Below are 21,094 nucleotides of genomic sequence, written 5' to 3' on the forward strand. Positions count from 1 at the left end.
TGCTAGGATAGTCTGAGAAGTTTTCATAAAACATTTGAAGGGAATTGGAGTTGAACATAAAGCCTTGAAAATAATTTTAAGAAGAAAAGAGGGGCAGAGATAGTTCATCCTCAGAGGAGAGTCTTGAAGGGCAGGCAGTAAAAAAATGAATAAATCATATTGGCCACATCAGGAAGTTCATCTGAGGTAAAAATTGTAATATTGCTGGAAAAATAGATGAGAGTTAGATTGGGAAAGAGTCCTGTTTGCTAGCTTAATATTTTAGACTTAATTCAGGAGGGCATAGGAACTGTTGGTGTGTGAATGTGTGTGTGTAATGGCAAAGGCTAAACAAGCACTCTACCACTGAGCTACACCCACAGCTTCGTATTGAGTTCTTTAAATATTAGGGAAGACCCATGATTAAACAGTCACAGAAAGAAAATATGCTCATGGTGTCCCACCTGGATTAGACTGGGGCAGAATGGAGGCCAATAGCTACCAAGGTGGTGACCATCCTGGTCCAGATGTGAGCTCAGGAGTGCCTGATATATGTTCCTGTCAGAAGTGTCTTGATGTGAAGGATGAGGAAGTAATTTCCAAAGAGGAGAGAAACTAGTTTGAAAAGAAAGAAGATTGCATTTGCTTGTGGTAGTGGATTATCTAGGACTGAGTTAAAGGTGGAAGACAAGTGTTCATGTCTCAAAACAGAAAGATGAACAAGCATTACTGCCTACTATTTTTCAAGTACCAAAGGGAAAGAAATATTTGAATTTTTTTACTTTCTGGTCTTTCTAACCAATCATTTTTCCATCATTCCTAAGAGAACAAAACCTTAGTTTTCTTTTAAAATAAGTCATATGAAGAGGGAGAATCTAGTCGTAGAATATTAACCCTTAGAAAATTGCTAGCAGTACTCTTTTGATGCAAAATAAAATCTCAGGGATGGTTCAAGAAACTCTGCAGTGAGGAGTGGTTTAACTAACATTCAGATCAAACTCCTCTTATTTTTGGCCTTCATCACAGTCTGATTCCTTCACATTATCCTTGGATTTCTGTGTGTATGCCATTACTAATATTTCTGAGGAATGAAATATAAGTGATGGTGAACACTTTTGCTTATGCAATTAATGTCACTCTTAATATATAACCTCCTATTAACAGTAGTTTCTTTAAGCCAGGCCTGGTAGTGCAGATCTGTAATCCCAACACTGGGGAAGATGAGGCAGGAGGATTGTGAGTTTGAGGCCAGTTTAGACTACAAGAGAGTTCAAGGCCAGCCTAGACCTCATAGGGAGACCCTGTCTTAAAAAACTACAAACAAAAACCAAAAGTAGTTGTTTTTATCATGTATTGTAAATTAAAATGCTAATTTAGACTAACTTTCTATAGGCTTAGCTCAAATTATAATAGACTTTTATTTTAACTCATGCATACTTAACCAATTTTCAGCAGTTCTAAGTGGTTAGTATTACTTCCTGTTGTTTAGCAGTTGCTGAGTAGTTGAGTCTTTGTACAATCCTGCAATCCACTAATGTGATATTTAATGAGGAGACATCAGTCTGGAGAAAGGTAGTCAATATAAATCAGTGTTTACAAAGTGTGATTAACTCTGAAATATTTCATCAATGCTGTGGTCCCCGGCAGCCTCTATGCTAATTACAAGAATCTGCACGTGTTTCAGGGGACTCAGGATGGACCCCAGTACAGCAGACGTGGAGCAGCAAAATTGCAATTATGCTTGGACCGTCTCTGATGGCAATTTATGCATTTGGTGTGATGACCTCCCCCTTCCCAGGAGGGCAATAAACAGAATGCATTTTCATTAAGATACTAATGCACTTAATCACAAGGGGAAAGGGTTAGGAAGTAGCAGGAGACCTTCCAGCACTATGCGACCTAGCAGAGAGGGGAGAGAGGCTTTATTTTAAAGGCAGCTTCTTTGCCGATTTGTAGGCAACCCGCAGAACAGCCCACACACTTGCATGGTCTCTAATTGAGAAGAATTTAAAGTTTGCATCTTCTTCTGCTTCATGTGTATCATTTCAAAGACGTAGACACTACTGTAAGTGGTGTAAAATTAATATTAAAAATATAGCTTCACTACTTAGGAGGCTGAGATCAGGAGGATCACTGTTGGAGGCCAGTTGGGCCAAAAAAGCTCATGGGTCCCCCACCACATTGGAAAAAAGCTGGGCGTGATGGCTCCCCTGTCATCATATCAACAAGGAAGAAGTATAAATAAAAGGATCTCAGTCCAGGCCAGTTATGGCAAAAAGTGAGACCCCATCTCCAAAACAACTGAGCAAAAAGGACTGGAAGTGTAGCTGAAGTGGTAGAATAACTGCTTATTAGTAAGGCTGAAGCCATGAATTCAAACCCCAGTACCAGTACTGCAAAAACAAACAAACAAAAAAATAATTTCATAGTAGTTTGTTCTTCTTTATAACATTTTCATGGACCTTGAGTGTTTGGAATTAATTATGCAAATAATGTGACAAACACAATGACGGTAGTAATGATGATGAACACCTCTATCACCATGGCTACCATCATCATCATCACCATTGTCATCAAGAAGCATTTACTGAGTGTGGAACTGTGCTGGAAGGCTCTGGAAGCCTTGCAGTTAGAATTCCTATCCCTGCCCTGGAGGTGCCTAACACAAAGGCCCACATTAGCCTGCTGGTCGTGGTCATTTCTCACCGTGAAGTTTATGTCGTTCAGTGTCTCCAGAAGAAATCCAGGACGAACAATACAAGAATCCACTTTCTATGTTTGTATTTTTATGAACATAATTTACTTGAAAAGTAATGCATGGGTGGATTTGGTTTACTGACCCTTTGCTTTTCCTGCCCATGCAGAGTAACTGTCTTCTAGAATCTTAGAATCCAAAAGAAATTTCAAAGTAGATTATGATCATAAAAGCCTAATTTAAACTTAATTTTTTAAAGACCTTCTCCATATGTCTTCTCATTTTTAAATGCATCGTCTGTGACTTTAGCATAGTATCAGCTTTGTGACATGTTTTACATTCCTGATGAATCTGTGTAACTTGGGATGGGGGAAGGCAGGAGTAATGTTAGCAGAAATGCTAACATTTCCTGGGACCTGCAAGTCTAACAGCTTTCTTCACCCTTTGTGTTTTAGGTAATATAGAGTACAGCTGCCCTGCCACGAACGAATGTGAAATCACAAAGCGCAGACGTAAATCCTGCCAGGCTTGTCGCTTTATGAAGTGTCTAAAAGTGGGCATGCTGAAAGAAGGTAAGGCACTTTGTTGGGGAGGGCTATGGGGTTTTGGAAGAACAGGGAATTAAACCAATTTTAGAGAAAACAGAAAGAGATGGTATACTTACTGCTGTAAGTATACTGCATCTGATGGCAGACACCCTAGCATTCTGATACCTCGTGGCTAACGCTCGACGTCAACCAGAAGGGACAAGGTAGGACACATTTCTTGTGCAGCTGAAGGCACCAGGTATATGTGACAGTCCTGATATTTTGATCTTTACAATTTGCCGAAGGAAAAAGGTGAAGACAAACCAAATGTTTGCTGGCATTATGTTTTTGCTTTTCTTCTCATTACTGTTATCACAGAGAGATCTTTTTTTGTTTTGTTTTTTTATGAATCTTGGGTTTAAGGTTTTCTTTATTCTTTTCCAACCTTATCTTTTAGACCTAGTGTAAAGAGCTTTTGGTATGATATTAAAATTGCTTTCTATTTTTGATTTCAATTGGGGATAACAATGACAAACATAAAATAATGACAGTGAACCTCTATTCTGTGCTAAACAAATTGTCTGAGCTTACACGGTTAATTACTGGAGAGTCAGGAACTGAATACTAGATAGCACTCAGCTATTCTACACAAGTCAAGAGGCCTGACATATTTGTATATTACACCATATCTAGAAAAACTAGCATTTCAGCTTGAAGATGTAAAAAAAATTTTGTTCTTTACTTTGAGATGCCTACCATTTAGTTTTTGATGTTTTTATGTGTCTTTGTACATGTGTATTTTACCTATTAAATTTAGACTTTCCTTCTCTTCATTTACCAGTGTTTAAAATAAATGTGATAATTTTATAAAGTAACAAAGTGAAATTTGGTAATTAAAGCTTAAAAGAAGTTATATTACTTAAATATTTAAATATATACCTTCTGTTGTATCATAGAAATATGCTTTGTTCTTGGGATTTGCCTTATTAGTTTGTATATTTTGTGTTACTAAAACACCCTCTTTTTTTCTAAATCCAAGTTGATCTGAGTGCTAATTCACCAAGTTAAAGCAGAGCTTCAGCTGGGTGTGATATAACTAGATTCTCATATTGTACCTGGTTTGCTCCTGTTCCAGGATTTTATGGTGCTCTGTGGGATCTATAGGAAGATGGGTGGAACAGATTCTGTCGTGGTCCACAGAATTCACGCCACACATATCTACCCTTCATCTTGTTTACTAGGGACAAAGAAGACCCTCTTAAAGTCTTCTTCTCACCTTCAACTTTGCTCTTCTCTTGAAAAACAGCTGTAAACAGACACAAAACTTTAAATAATTATTTTTTTAATTTTAAAATTTTTTGGTTTGGGATATTTAAACCCAGGGCCTCATGCTTGCTGGGCAAGTGTTTTACCACTTTGATCATTGCCCACATCCCTGTAACTTAGTAATTAAAGCATTTTAAACAGACGACCAAGATACATTGTCAAGCAAACAAAGGAAAGCAAAAAAAGGTTCATTTATATATAAATTTATATATTGAATTTTATATAAATTTTTAAATTTACATGTATACACACACTTATATATTAACATATATACATGTACACACATATGTGAGGGGGAGTGAGAGACACATGGAAAGGAGAAAGAAAGGCAGAACATAGACACACACAACTGGGATGGTACACCTGGAGAAGAAGCAGGATACCGTAAGACTGGTGCCAGGGTTATACCGCTGAATAAAAAGAGGATGGAAGGTGTCTTTTACTGCATAGCATTTGACACTGTTAGGATTTTTTCACAATAAACATGTTTTACATTTATAATCCATTTGCTAAATATTGATTACCGCTATCTGTGCCAGACACTATTGTAGGCTCCAGGAATGCAAGTATAAAAGACAGATTAGTCTGCTCTTGCTAGTAGAACTTGCATGAAAATGCCAAAATGACTGTTTTTGACAAAGGCAAATACATAAGTAAAAGTATTAATACAAAATTAACTCATATGACAAAAACGTTTCCTTTTAGTTCAGGTGATGGTGGTAGCTTACTTTTTTGAGTGGAAAACTTTGTTTTAGCCACTACCTTAAACTCTATAGCAAAGCAATGTACCAAAGATAATTCACAATGTAAGATCCCCAGCATCACAAAAACAAGCAAACAACAAAAAAAGCATAATTCAGAACATAGTAAGAGATGGACAGTCAATTTTGGATCTTCATTAACCACTTGGACTTGCAGAGATTTAAACTAAACCTAATGCTTATTCAAAAAAGTTTCATTAAGAGTGCTTTCAAATTCCTGAAAATTGAAGAATCACTATTTTTAAAAGGTAATTTACTTTTTTAAAATGTTAGAAGTAATGTGTCAGTGAACACCGTGTGTGAATGTATCCTAGATTTGGATTTTATTTTCAACAGCACAATACATAGAGACCCACTTCCATTCCTAGGAAACGAAGATATAATTTATTTTTGATTACTTTGACTTTACTTCTCTAATTTGCTCAACTAATTGCTCTCCCAGAGTTAAGGAGTAGTAAGAAAGAAATATTTTCTCCTAAATAATTTTTCTATTGTAGTTTCTAACAGCAGTGATCCCGAAGGGTAGGAAGAGTGAATGAAGTGGTACGAACTACATTTAATTAAACATTGTTGGTCCAAGTAAATGGAACCATGCTTATCTCTAATTCACACCTCTTCAGTTGCTATTACCAAGCCTTTAGAGGATGTATTTTCAAGGCAATCACTGCTGTTGCTGATTTCCTCTAATAATAATTTACTTTCCATTCTTAAGGCCACTTAGATGGGAAAACATCAGTTCTCTAAGTTCCACCTCTTCTTTCTTCCCAAAAGAAAGGATGAGTAATTATGAGGAAATACAGAATTTTTTTCCCTTTTATACTTAAAAAATGCAGTGAAATATTACACTACACCCTGCATATAAATGCCCTATTATTTTTGACCATCTCCTTGGCTCAACACTTGCTTTCTGAGCCCAGAGAGAATGATATCAACTTAAATGTATCTTTATGGATGTAGAGGGATTTCAGTCCCATGCAGTATGTCAGAGATCATGATGTAGTAAATCTATTCAAATGTAAACCTGTTCAATTCAATTACCAGTCCATAATAAAATTTGCTGCTACAACCCCCGTGTTGACCACAGCAGTCCATACAGGCTGATGGCACAGCAGGTCTGGAAATTGACAGACAAAATCTATTTAAACAAAAAACAACATTAGTTTGAGAATCTGAAATGAAATCAGATTTCAACAGCTTTGATGGGAACCTTCTTTCCTTTAACAGGTATTTTTATTCCACTCGCCAACTGCATCATAGATAAAGTGTTGCCTGAGGCGAATAAAGAAGTTTTTCATTATAAAAGAGGTTTATAGAAAAATGAGACCTTTACTATTTTAAAAGTAATAATTCTAGCTAGGCACCAGTGGCTCCTGCCTGTAGAGCTAGGTACTTGGGAGACTGAGATTAGAAGGTTGACAGTCTGAGGCCTGGCCAGGCCAGGCAAAGCATTCACAAGACCCCATCTCAACCAATAGCTGAGTATGGTGGTGTGTGCCTGTTATTTCAGCATTGTGGGAGGTTGAGATCTAGAGGATTGGGTCCAGGATGGCCTGGGCAAAAAGCAAGACCCTATATATCTCCAAAATAACCAGAGCAAGAAGGGCCTGGGGAGTGACTCAAGCAGTAAAGTGTCTTCCTAGCAAGCTTGAAAGTCTAAATTCAATCTCCAGTATAGCAAAAGTAAAAACAAAATAAATTCTTAGTTGTATTGACTGGCATTTCTACAAATTGAGGCCCATCTCTTTAAGAAGATAGCTAAGTGTCGGTTAGAGTGTGAAAGGGAAGTGATGCATTATGGGTAAATGATTCCTGTGCATTACATTGAGTGTAATTAAATGATTATAAGTAATGCCCTCTCATTAGCTATCAAAGAATCACATCTTAATAAACTATGTTGATTTTCATATTAGAATTTTTTAATCAAAAACTGTTACCAGTTGAAGTCAAAATGCAAAAATTCCCAAAAGATACAAACAACCAACAGTTGTTTTGGAGGAAATGACAAAATGCCATACCATAATAAAACTTGGAGAAGTGTACCTACACAAATAATAATTTATTCAAATCCAAGTAATGGCATTCTGAAAAGTCCCGTTTGTCTTCTTTCTTGTTCTGCTTTGCTGTAAACGTCAGGAATGTTGGGCCAGCATTACTTTCTTAACAGTCTACCATACTGTATGTCAGATGAAGTCCATCTATTACATGAAATCTGGTCTCAACATTCCTTTTTTATTTTTTTCAGGTATTAACTGATTTGAAGGAAAAACCAAGAGCTAATCAAGGTGTACCTATAAATCTGGTTAAGATTTATTTTTATTTTGATCTCTCTCCTTGGTTATTTAAAGGCTATTGTAGTACCTAGTGGTTCAGTTTTCTCTCTGTTCATATCAAACAGATGTTTTTATGAAAGCACTATTTATTTATGAAATTCACTAATCAAAAGCTTGAAGGGAGTTTTGGCACAGTGGGTTTCACTTTGGCAATTCAAGGATTTTTCTCTGTCTCTTCCAAGTGTACAAAAGATTTTACATTTATGTATTTATATTCCCTAGCCAGGCCAGCCTCCATGTAAAGTGTGAATCAATCAGGCAACACAGAGGACAAGTTTAGTTATTTTATGCCAAGAAAGTGTACTATTTATTTGCTATAAAAAATCTTCAGTTTTATCATCTATAAAATGGTGATATCAATAATAGTATTTGCAAACAAAATACTGAAGATATTGCATAAGATATTAAAGGGGAATGGTAGAACATTTGTCTAGCAAATGTTTCCCAGACTGACTGAGTTTCATCCCAGCACTGAAAAAAAAAAGGAAAAGAAATAAAAACAGTATTTCAGGTTCAATGTTTACCATAGCATGCGGTCTAGAGAAAGGACTAGATTAAAATTAGCTACTGCTGCCAGAGTCAGTAAGTCATGCTTTAAGGTGAGGCCAACTTAGGTTCAAGCCCTGGTCCTACATTTACCCCCTGTGCCTGGGACAAGTGATGTAACTTCTGTAAGGCTTGTTTGCCTCAGTCTGTTGAGGATTTTGTGGAGAGCAAAGGTTTCAGGGAGTGTACAAGTCTGGAACATAATGAGCAGGAGATACCATGAGCTAGAATCTAGATATCATATTGTATATTGACTTGGTGGACAAATCCAAGTTCATGTAAAATTTGTTATCTTTTGACAATATCAGTGGCCTCAAGGGTGCTTTCCAGTGTTTTTCATAGTGGCACATCAATAAGTGAAAATTTGCTCAGAAATGTCATGGGGAAGTCTCATCTTCAATAGCGACCTTAGGTCACACCAGGAGAAGCAACAGCATAAAATGCATAAGAGAGACTTTAACACAAGTAGTTTTCATCAATACTGCAGGTGGGGTATGATTTTGATAACTCCATTATCTCAAAAGAAAAAGGAGAAGGAAGAGGAGGAAATGGGAGAAGAAGAAGAGGAGGAGGAAGAGCAGCAGCAGCAAAGTGGAAAACAAATCATAGCATGAAAATAATTTTAGTAAACTCAACAGATATGAATTGAGCTTCTGCTTCATGTGTGGTGAAATAATGTGCATTACATATTTTTTCTGATTGTGCTGGAATTTGAACTCAGGTCTTTGGGCTCAAGTCATGTCTCCAGATCTTTTTGCTCTGGTTATTTTGGAGACAAAATCTTGCTTTTTGCCCAGGCCAGCCTGGCCCACAATCCTCCTATTTTACACTTCTCACTATCACAGAGATGACAGGCGCACACTGCCGTGCCCACCTATTGGTTGAAATAGGGTCTCGTGAACCATTTGCCCAGGTTGGCCTCGGATTGCAATCCTTCTGACCTCAGCCTGAGCAGTAGCTAAGATTACAGGTGTGAGGCACATAGTCTGATTGCAGTAGCTTTTATTTCTCTTTTCCTCTACTTAGCACACTGCAATTGTGACCAAGCTTATTTGACTCTAATACTCTCCATTGCCTTCGCATTCAGGAGAGCAGAGGGACTGCATTCTTTCTCATTCCTTGCATCCTAAAACAATTCATGTTGGATTTTAAAATGACATTATGCCTACAGAAACACTATACTAATATATTACATGAAGATACTCAAAACTATGATGATGAGAAGGAGAAGGAGGAAGGGGAGGAGAAGGAGGGCGGGAAGGAAGAGGAGGAGTTTGGAACTGCATTACCAGGTATAGATTGCTAGGCATGGATACTGAATTGTGTCAGTCTATAAATTTTGTCTTAACTGAAAATTCTTTGAGTGCTTTTCATTTTTCTTGAGTAGAAAGTGTGTTTCTTTACTCACAGGTAATAGAAGTGAGAGTTGATCCCTGTATAGCTACCCTTATCTCAACCAGCAAAAACCCTGTTCCTTCCTATTATTGCTTATACTCTCTCTACAACAAAATTAGAGATAAGGGCAAAATAGTTTCTGCTGGGTATTGAGGGGGTGGGGGGAGAGGGAGGGGGTTGAGTGGGTGGTAAGGGAGGGGGTGGGGGCAGGGGGAAGAAATGACCCAAGCCTTGTATGCACATATGAATAATAAAAGAAAAAAAAAGAAGTGAGAGTTGAAGGAGCAGAAGAATAATTAATAGGCATTTAAATACTTAGGAACTAAAGTATTGATTGTGTGTTTTGCCTGAATTTGAAAAACTTTTGTTCTATATTTCCTCCATGTTTTGTCAATATATTGAAGTAGTCAGTAGAGTTTTATTTCCATGGGCATCTGAAATCTCATCACAAATTTCTATGATGGCTACCAGTCAAATTTTATTTGAAATTTTATTGTTACATTTTTAAAATAAAAATATTGACAACAGTAGGAGAGGAAAGGAGGAAGCTTATATAATTTGAAATGCCTTCTAAATACTTCCTCCGGGGAAAAATAAATCATTGAAACAAATAAAATGAATAATGTAATTAGTATTTATTTTATTGATGCCCACATTTGATTCTCGTATTTGATGACCTCTTTAAAGTATGTTTCTATTACTGAGGTGATCAATATTATTTATGCATATTTTTCCACTTTTAGTAGTCTAAAAATATGCCAGTATGGAGATTCTAGATGTGCAGTATAACTAATACAGGGGAATTGTGTCCTCAGGTTCCAAATAAAGTGAAAACAGAAGCTGAGTACCAGTGGCTAACATGTGGAATCCTAGATGCTCAGGAGGCAGAGATCAGGAGGATCATGGTTCAGAGTCAGCCTTGGGCAAACAGTTCTCAAAACCCTAAGTCACTGGTATTATAGGTGTGAGTTACCACACCTGGCCCCATGAAAAGTTTTTATGGGATAAGTTAGCAGCCTAGAGTGTCACTGAAGGTAAGTAGGAACAGGCAGTACATATCAGAAGCTAAGATATCAGAATGACAGGGCTGAAGACAACTGTCTTAGAAGGGTCATGTCATCCATGCCCAACTTAAGTCCTTTGGCTTGACAATTTTTAAATCCAACACAAATTGCCAGTCTTTATGTAATAGAAGGCCCTCTACTTTTTCTCTGACTCATGGATTAATAGGAAGCCTTTTGGTAGAAGAAGTGGTAGGAGTATAGAGGGAGAAGCAACCCATCTTCTTCCACGTTAGAGGGTTCTTTGTCTAGAGGACCTACTTATTCTCAGCTATTTCATTATTATCAGTATATAGGTCCTAATTTTGTCCTTTTCAGAAGGCTGTGTGTGTGTGTGAGTGTGTGTGTGTTTGTGTGCATATATATATGAGAGAGCACATATCAATACATTTATCCATTTAACTGCTATTATCTCTCTCCAATGAGTTGTCCTGAACCCACAGGATCTAAAGAAAAATGATCCCAGAACCGTCTTTGCTGCAACCACAGCTTGAGTCTTGATTTATATATGACACTGGGACCTCTGAGAGTCTTCTGGGTTTACCCTATCAGCAGGAGTAGCAAAGAGCAAGTTACTTGTCTAATTACCCTTCTGTTTCCATAGTTCCCATTTTAATAAAATGATCATTTAAAGGGTGTAGCTTTTTCCAGGTAGGTTCTTTTTAAAAAATACAAAGCTACACAGGTCATGTGGTAGCAAGTGGATTTGGTTTTGCTTACTTTAACTAGCCTTCTTCGTAATTCATCCAAACAAAATCTCTTTTGTAAAAACCTCTCAAGAAGACATTGCCAAGGTGATTTTTTTTTCCCTCAAGTCTAATATCATTATGCTGCCATGTCGAAAAAAGAAATTATTTGTAGGGAAATTTGGGTTCCTACTGCCTTCAAAAAGCAGAACAAAGGAAAGGAGAAAGCTTTAATGGTGTTCAAGGAAAATATTTCTGGGTTAGATGACAGTTAATAGAACCGCGTTGACCTCACTGGTATTTCTTGCACTCTGTTGTAATTTTATCCTACGAAGCTCCCTCATTAATGCAGAGTATTAAACAAAATTCCCAAGTTATAATAGAAGCAATAGCAAAGAGCACCTTCTTTGTGAGCTCTGTCTTGACATTAAACCACTTGGGAATGTATTTAAGGAGCCACTGAAGTTATCTCATGTACAGACATTTCATTGCCAGATGGCAACTTTTTTCATTTTTTGTTGGTATGAAACAGGAAGTCTGTCTCAAAATGAATAGCCAGGATTGTGAAAATAAGACTAACAATGTATTCTTGAGAGTTTGATATGCATCAGACTGTACACTATGTACTTTAGTTAGATTTTTATTATTTTCTTCATCCTTGCAATGACCGCCAGTGGTAGGTATTTCCCCACCTCACAGAGGGAACAAAGCTAAGAGAGATTATGATAAAAAAAATGCTAAGAATTTCTCCTAGTACATGAGAGAGTCTAGATTCTGCAGCAGGTACTTGGGCTTTACTGCCTGCATCCCTTCTATTTAATATAGTTTTTCTTTGTGAACTATAGGAATATTCGGATATATGTTTAGCTTGGAATGTTTCAGAGTCTAGCTGTTATGAGATACTGAACTCTTAAAAGGTTATGTAAGTAACTCCCTCCCTTTCTTTTTTCTTTGAACAAGCACTCACTTCTGTGCTGCAAGTACTTCACTTGCTGTCTAGAAATAGTTGAACTGTACTGGAAGGCAAATAAGTGTCCCCACACTGGGAGACATGTTTTGGCACACAAGTTCAAGTATTATGTGAGGATTACATTAGAGTATCTTTTATGTTGGCTCTCTCCTCTGAGATTCTTGAGATCCTAACATAAGTTTTAGAACAACTCATTATTAGTTTTTTTGCAGTGCTGGAGATGGAACCCAGGACCCCACACATGCTAGGCAAGTACTCCACCATTGAGCAACACTCCCAACTTAACTGTTGCTCATTTTCTGAAAATCTTATTTCAGGGATCTATGTTTTTGTCAAACAGTCTATGGCATTTTATTTAAGCCAAATTGAAGCAGAGAGGAAAATTTTGCCCTGTGACATAGTTTTATTCTCTGGGTCAGTTCCTTTTTAAAAATTGACTTCAGGAACATATTCCTTTTAAACTGTACCTTTGTACAGAGGAATGAACTTGATTCTCTGACTCCAGCTCCATCTGCCTCAGTTGCTTTGAGGTTATGGTCTTAGTGTATCCCTGGGTTTTTATGACCTTACCATTTTATAAATAAGGAAAATTAAAATAGGAATATTTTAAAGATTTGTCCACAATTCCATAGAAAAATCCACGTGGGTCATAAAAGGCTATCACATACCCGCTGCACTCCTGGGTCTCTGAAACCATTTCATATTTCCATATATTTTTAAAAATTACCATTACTTAGAAATGAGATATTCTCATATGAGCTAAGTGATTGCTACACTAAGAATTCTTTCACCTTAATAAATCTCTCTTCCTGCATTTGTGTTACAGAGGAAGGAGCAAAAAGACTGAAATCAAAAGAAATAGGTCTTAGCTCCCTTCCTCTTGATTTAATTGGAATACTATTAAAAGTTAATCACTTATTTGATTATTCCCATTTGTCATTTCTACTTGTGAACTTGAAATAGGAAGCCAACATTTATCTAATATGTGACAAATTTTTATTCCTTTTGAATTATAAAACAATCCCCAATGGTTTTAACCCCAAGCGGGGGAAACCTGCTTCAACATTTGCTCAGACATTTGAAGTCCAGTGATAGCACAGTAAGTGATGAGAAAAGGTCTGGGGAGGCCAGAGCCATCAGAGCCTCTGATGTGGCATTTTTTCCTGTCAATCTCCAGACAACAGAATTTTGTTCCTTGTCACCACAGCATGCGTATATGTATATGTGTGTGTATACATATATATATGTATATGCTTATATATCTGTATATATATATTTATATGTATGTATAGATAGATAGGTAGATAGATGGATATTTCAACGTGGTGTTGATGTTTACTATGTTATCCTTAAATATAATGTAAAGGGATTCTGGTATGCATTTGATAAGGACTATTTAATGAAGTGATTCATGATTTTTTTTAATTTGGGTTTCTACCTAACTTGTTACCTTTCTTGTTAAGGCTCTGTAGAGTTCTATTCCATTTATATGATCTATTCCACATGATTTTGTTTATCCTTAAGTCTCTCACAATGCTTGGGAGATTTTTGTACTGTGCGACATTGTTCTCTCTCTCTCTCTCTCTCTCTCTTTCTCTCTCTCTCTTTTAGTAGGTTGAGAAGCCACCAACCAGCTTCCCTAAGGCAAGCTGTCTGCAAAGGAACAAGCCAGCTGGCTTGGCCAAGGTTGATCAATGATGAGAGGCAGGCTGGGTTCCAGGTTCACAAAAGCCACTCTGTGAAGAGTAGGTCAGCGGCTTCCCCAAAGCCAATTAACTGGCAGAAGTCTGAGGTGCCTGGTGCTAGCCAAATTCCCTGAGCCTGATGGTACTAGTAGGGAGTCCATCCTTGGGCTTCCTGGCAAACCAGACTTAAGTGTGTGGCAGATTGTGCTTTCTGACAGCCAGTGTGGCTTTATGGCTACCAGAACAAATAGCAGAGACCTGCCACTCCCACTCATGTTACCCAAGTAGACTGCTCAGCCTAGGCATAATAATAACTGACCCTCAGGAAGAGGGGCTTCAGCTGAATATCCATACCAGGAACTTGTTTCTACCTTATTTGAGCTGAAATTCTCTTCAAAGTTGACATGGATATGAATCATACCAGGGGTAAGTAATATGGAAATGGTTTGGAAGCAGGAAACATTACAGAGACCTTTGACAAGGCTATTTTAAAAGCCTCCTTCATAAGATACTGTTCTTAGAGTGACTGTCTGCAATGAAAAGAGACTGATGTCAAAACCCAAACGGAAACTTTCTCAGCAATTGCCCTTTGATTAACTAATCTCCTAAGAGTGTTTGTATGTAGAATCACAGTCTCTCCCTTTGTTTTCTCAACTATTACATTTTCATCTGTTATGTCCTTTCTGTATAAACTGCTTAATCATAATTTTAATGTGCCTGAATTATTTTGCTGAAGTTTTTAGATATCCTGGAGATATGGGGAGTTTAAAGAGTCAAATCTATAAAAATGAGGTAATTTACATTATCCAACTTTAATGCAATATGTTTCCACTTAGATCTGGCCTCTGTTCTAATTTCCAGTTTTGCATCTCAGTTCAAGCCAGCATGTCGCCCCCTTAGGAAGTCAAGACCATTTTGTGTGGCCTACCTCTCAGTTCCCAGTTATAATAAGTGTTTTCCTTAAGGCCATCTGAGCCCTTATTTAATGGCTTCCTCCTGGATTGTCCAATTAATATCCCCAACTAAGTTTCTTTGTCACATATCACACAAAACTCCTTCCCACCCTGTCACCCCCCTTTTTTTCCTGAAGCTTTTTAAAGTTTCCTCCAATAGCCAGATTCCTTCACAAATCCACTGAGTTACCACTCAACCTTATGAGCTCCATAATTATCCCCTCCCCCCACCTCCCATGGACACCTCTCTACTCTCTTAGGCATTTGTCTCCAGGCCTATTAAATCTCTCCAACATCAACATTATCATAATCATTAGTATATTTGAATCCAATTAAACTGCAATTACTCTGACCTTAGCCAGTCTTGGGTTATTACCAATTCAAGCATAATTTTGAAATATTTGGGAGGAAACTGGATTCTTGCCTCATGGTTTAAACTGTGTAAATATTTCTACTTGGTATTCCAAAAGTGAACCCTGTCTTTGTGTCATCTAAAATTAGGATGAGGTTGTTCCTATCAGAGGCTGCTTTCTGTCTATCATTAACCCAAATAATGCACATGTGTAAGTCCCTCTCCCAACTTTTATTCACCCGTCCTTTCTTTATTCACCCATTCAGTCCTTTTGAAGGATGGCTCCATGCAACTTGATTTCTTTAGCGGTACAGGGATTAAAAATGAATATGATGAAGGCAGATGCATTGGCTCACTCAGATGTTCAGGAGGATCAGATATGAGGATCACTTGAGTCCATGAGTTCAAGGGTAGGCTGGGAAACATGAGTCCTTGCCACAAGAAAAAGGAGGAAAGTGAATATGGTGGCTGAGATTCTGCCCTCATGAAAGTTATGATCCTTTGTAATGCTGATGACTTAAATTTATATGTCTTACCTCTTTCTGAATTTCTCTAACATATATACCTTTATCATTTTCTTTCATGCAATTTACCATTTTAATGTCATGTTTGCCAAAGCAGGGAAGTATAGCATAAAGATGAAGAACATCTGCTCTGGGGTCAAATGGAGAGAGGATTGAGTTCTTGAAATGCAACTGGAACATTCAATTCTTAATTTTATTTACTTTTAATTAAGTTTAATAGCTGGTAGACAATACACTGGACAGTTCCAGAAGAGAGCTATGGTTAATCCAAAGCTTAATGCTAACTAGCCATGTCATCTCAAGCACATACCTTCACATTTTTAAGCCTTATCTATGAAATGGAGGTTGAAATTATAAATATGCCAGAGGATTTTTTTAGGCTTACATGGAGTGATGTGTGTAATATTTGGTGCTGTACCTGTCAAGCAATAGTACTTAGAAAACATTTGTTGTTACTAAGTTTTGTTTTCTGTTCTTCACTTAATTTGTTTCATGGAGCTAAGCATAAAGAACTTGAGAACAGGAACTATGTCTACTTCTATTTCAATTCTTCATACACTATCACAGTAATGATCACATTAGGTGCTCAATAAAATATAACTTTTTTTAAAACCTGCTTTGGTATACCCTCAAATGACATTTTTATAACTTGGAATAATTTTGTCATAAATAATGATTTTTAGGCCAGGCGCCAGTGGCTCACATCTGTAATCCTAGCTACTCAGGAGGCAGAGATCAGGAGGATGGAGGTTTGAAGCCAGCCTGGGCAAATAGTTCGAGAGACCCTATCTTGAAAAACTCATCATGAAAAGGGCTGGTGAAGTGGCTCAAGGTGTAGGCCCTGGGTTCAAGTCCCAATACCACAAAAATGTTGTTTTGAACAAAATCACATGTAAATTATGCTCACATTTTCCTTTATATGTATGGAAATTGTATTTTGGAAATAATATTTTACTGAATTTATGTTGACTACTCTTATAGTATACCAATAGGCACCAAAAATTTTACAAAAAGAGAAAGAAAAAGTGAGAAGTGATGATGGTTTTCTGTAACTGCCTGAAGACATTCAATAAGTCAGCAGATATAAATAAGAAAACTATGACCCATTTCAAGTCACTTGTATAAATAACTTGCTCAAGATCAGGCACCTAGGAAATTGTAAAGCCAGGATCCAGTTTGACATTCATGGCTTCCTGAAGCTCATATGCTGTACTGTTACTTATAATGAAACCTTTTGGTTCTTCTCTTAATTAAACTTACCAGCATGTCAAAAGGTTAAATGTCATTTAAGTCATGTGGAAGCTGCTATTCTCTGCTATTGCTTCCTTTTGTGAGCAAGGAGAACTTCATTTCCAGAAATGGTTTTGGTACCAGAATATTACAAATTCCAGAATCATTCCTTGGCATAAACATTTTTAAAACAAGAGGGTTATGCCATGAAGTAATATTTTCTGATTTCTGCAAATATTGCTCCCTGTAGAACCAGAAGATTACTTCTTGAGGTTTCTGTACAAAATATTTCTTCTATTTCTTAATAAGTGGACTAATGGGTGAGCTACTCATATTTCTGAAAGCCCTCCTTCTGTGTAGATGATCATAGCCCATTATTTAGCGGAAAAGAGTCTGCCAGTGACCAGCATCTGTCTTGGAAAGCCTGTACACATCATTGTTTGAGTTCAGTGTCTTTTAATAGCATCCTGCTCATTCTTTGCAGTCAACAGGTCCGGATTTGTAGTCTGTGAGCACATACATTTCTCAGTGATTGTATATATGTCTGTAGGTCTCCTCAGAAGTGTTTAATTAGTATCTTGAGGAGATAGTGTAGGAAAAAGAAAGTTTCACTAATGGTAACAGAGTTATAGGAACAGAAATTCAATTCAGATGTGTGTGCCTAAGAAATGTTGGAGAATCTCCTGGTTATCTCACAAATCTTTAACTATTTGGTTATGTACTCCAGCAGAGAAAAATCTATCAAAAGTTTTGTCAAGTCATAAAAGAACAAAGTCCTCTAGCTTTTCCAAATAATTCTGTTTCTTTTTTAATGCCACTTGGAAACGAGCCTCTTCGAAAGTTCTTAAGCTTTTAAAGCTAGGAATTCTTTGCTTCCTCACCTTTCTTACTAAACTTGCAGTTACCAAACTTGAAAGAGTAGCCTGAGTTAATGCGTTGGTTTTAACTGGTAGCCCAAAAGGAGATAGTTTTGGAGTCAGCTGACCTCTTCAACAGTCCTGGGAGACCAGAGTCATATGCACATAGGAAAACAGTTAATGGACCAGGAAAGCAAAGGTTTAGTTGCAGGGTCTTCCCTACTGTCTTCTCTCTATCACAGCAAGAGAGCTTCTGGGTAAAAAAGTGTCATTATAGGAAGTGCTAAGGTACCTAAGCCTAATTATTTTTCTTTAGTTTTACTTTTATTTTTTTCAGGACTGAGTATTTTAAAGGCATTCAAGAGTGAGGGAAATAGAGGGAAAAACGATGAGCATTAATTTCCTCTTACCTTGTAACAATTCCAGTAGGTGGTGTGATATAAAGTCAAGGGGTTAATATATTTGAAAAATGAAGAAAATACACTTGGAATTGTATTATAAGCATGTCATTCTGCATAGCATTTTATCAAGATTGTGGAATTTGCTAATAACCCAGAGTTGTGAAATTGTCAATTACTACCAAGTGTTTTAATATCTGTGGCCTCAATTTGGTCATCTGTAAAACAGTGTTGATAATATTGCCTATTCCACAGAGTTTACTGTGAAGATTAAAAAGATAATGTATTTAGAGTCTCTGACAAATCTGTCCTCAGTAAATATTAGCTATTATGATCATTATTACATTATTATTGCCCAAAAGTTTAGGCCATTGCTTCACTGCACCAAAGACAAATCAGTTCTGTTTCGTCTCAAGTATAGTTTTCCTGGGTGTGTTTTTCCCCTCCAAAATGACCGAGCGCTGTGTTCACAGCAGGCCTGGCTTGTCTTCACATTGCTTTCTCTCCTTGCCTCACTGGGGTCAGAGGTCCCCAATAATGCTCTGTATGACTCCGGCCCAAGTCCCTTTCCTGTGCTCAGGAAATCTGAAGGTGACAGTTAGGGTCAGCATCATCTGCCAGAATTGCAGAGACCCCTCCGTGAATTGTGGGGGGACAGCAAGCAAAGAAGTCTGTCATGGACCAGAAGCAAATGACCTTGAGTCTGTAGGATCACTTTTCATCCAGACATCGCTAACTTTTTCCAAGGTGTAATTTATGGCATCGAGAGTTCCCTTTGCACATGTTAATGTGTTTCTTCATTCGAATGGGATAAAAAGTATAGGACTCTTTGGTGAAGATAGACCTTTCACCTCCACCTAAAACTTTTCACCACTGTGTTGTCCCTAAAAACTGTTTTACTGTTGTTTTAAATCTGTAAATAGCCTAGGCTTAAAAGTGTAGATAGCTTGGAATCTGTTTGTTCTTTACTTGCTTTCCTAAGTTCTGCCTCAAAGCCATTACTCTAGCCAGAGAAGTAAGAGTATGCATTCTTCACATGTAGGAATAATTCTCCATTTCTCTCTCTTCTTCCCCCTAAGAGTGACTCTAGACACCAAATAAATGTCAGCATCTCCCAGTTCTGTGTGCCCTTTAACACTTCTAGCTTTGTATCTGTGCTACAGATCAGCAGTGGTTTCAGTTTCCAAGTGTGGGGTGGAGGGTTTAGTGGAGAACTGGGGAGGGGGAGCCAAGAGAAAAGGAGGGAGGAGAGAATAAGGAAGGGACACAAAAGAGACAAATAGACTTACACAGGGCAATGACATGGCTCTGTGTTTCACTTAAAACTTGTGTTCTTTACCACACTTTCTGGATATATGGTGGTAAACTGTCAGAATACTGATGAGGCCAGAAATGCTATTGGAGTCTTTCTCTCTGCCACACCAACCCACACCCCCACTTTTCTTGTGGGGAAGGATGCAATGTAGCAGTGCTCCAGTATGTCTGTGTACCAGTAGCATCAGTGTCCCCCCTGGGCAGTCTGCTTCCTAGGTGGACTCCCTGCCTGCCGAGCTGTTCCTGCACTGGCTCATCTCTAATTAAAGTTCTTGCTATGAACGATTTTTAAGTACTGGAGCTTAATGAAGTTAGAAAGGATTTGGATGCAGTTTGTGAAGACTTCAAATTGTTTGAGTTTTTTTCTCTAGGGAGAATTGTAAAGTCTGGAGGCATTTTGAATTACTTAAAATGTATTCCATTTTATTCTTTTCAAAAATTCTCTTTTAGTGGTGGATAGCTGAAAGGAAAGCCCACTATCCACCTTTCTCCCTGCAAAACATTGTAACTTGCTTTGCAAAGTGGCTTCTTGGGAATTTACAAGTCTTTGAATACTGTTTCCTAATTAAAGCAGTGCCTGTGTCTTTAATTCTCATCGGCAGATCTGCCTTTGACCTTCTAGTATCTAAGAGTTGAAAGTACAGATGCATTCATTCAAGATATTGTGAAGCTTGTGTATTTGGATGCGTAGCCCTTTCACTGATTCCTGAAGCTATATGCTCAGCTGGGCTGAGCAGGACCAAAAAAAAAAAAAAAGTATGACCCACATAGTTCCACAAATATCTATGGAGTGAATTCTCTGTCCTTCGGTGGCTTGTTGCTGACCAGTAAAATGCTGCATAAGACTTTCTGTTAGAGATTGGAGTAGCAGTCATTTGTCATCAATAGCTGTAATTAGGTTTATCTACCCTTTTAACCAATACCATAATCTTTACCAGATTGTTATTGTTTGGGGCCATGGAGAGGAATTCTGGAAAAGTATTTTAAAGATTGATTTCGAAGCAGTCCATCTCCTTTGGGAATCCTTCATTTTATCCACCCTTTATTCATTTTCTCTCAAATATTCAAATGCTTTCTCAGAATGAAATGTCATGAAAGCATGTCATGTATCTGAAAAATAATTAATATAATTGACAGCAACGTCGGTTTTCTGCTGAGGTGTGTTTCTCCGAATTCCACTGTGCAATCTTTAATATTGATCCAATTGTTAGGGAGTCTTGTCACTCTTCACTTACCATACCTGGGCTAAATATTTGCAGGTCAAGGACCCTTCAACGACAGAATGTTTACATCTGTATTATAATATTCATTCAACAGAAGCAAGTCTCCTTTCACGTGTGTTGGGGCATCATCTACTTAATGTCTGCCTGTGTGTGCAAGAAGTGTACACAGTGTGGATACAGTGCTCGCCCACATTTGACAGTTTATTCAGTGTGTACATTGCATATAATATTATAAGTAGCATATCCAAGTGTTGGAATCTAGGAAATAGGAGTTCAGCACTT

At 37.6% G+C, this 21,094-nt stretch overlaps 1 protein-coding gene across 24 annotated transcripts in view; it reads left to right on the plus strand.

The window, feature by feature from the left end:
- Nucleotides 1-21,094, plus strand: part of Esrrg (estrogen related receptor gamma) — a 556,652-nt gene that overhangs the window by 400,872 nt on the left and 134,686 nt on the right. For all 24 annotated transcript variants that reach the window (XM_074048307.1, XM_074048306.1, XM_074048315.1 and 21 more), the window contains one exon: nucleotides 3,130-3,246. In XM_074048307.1, coding sequence (XP_073904408.1) covers nucleotides 3,130-3,246 — 117 coding nt within the window. The remainder of the gene's footprint in view (nucleotides 1-3,129; nucleotides 3,247-21,094) is intronic.

Source organism: Castor canadensis, chromosome 11, assembly GCF_047511655.1.
Source record: "Castor canadensis chromosome 11, mCasCan1.hap1v2, whole genome shotgun sequence".
Lineage (NCBI taxonomy): Eukaryota > Metazoa > Chordata > Mammalia > Rodentia > Castoridae > Castor > Castor canadensis.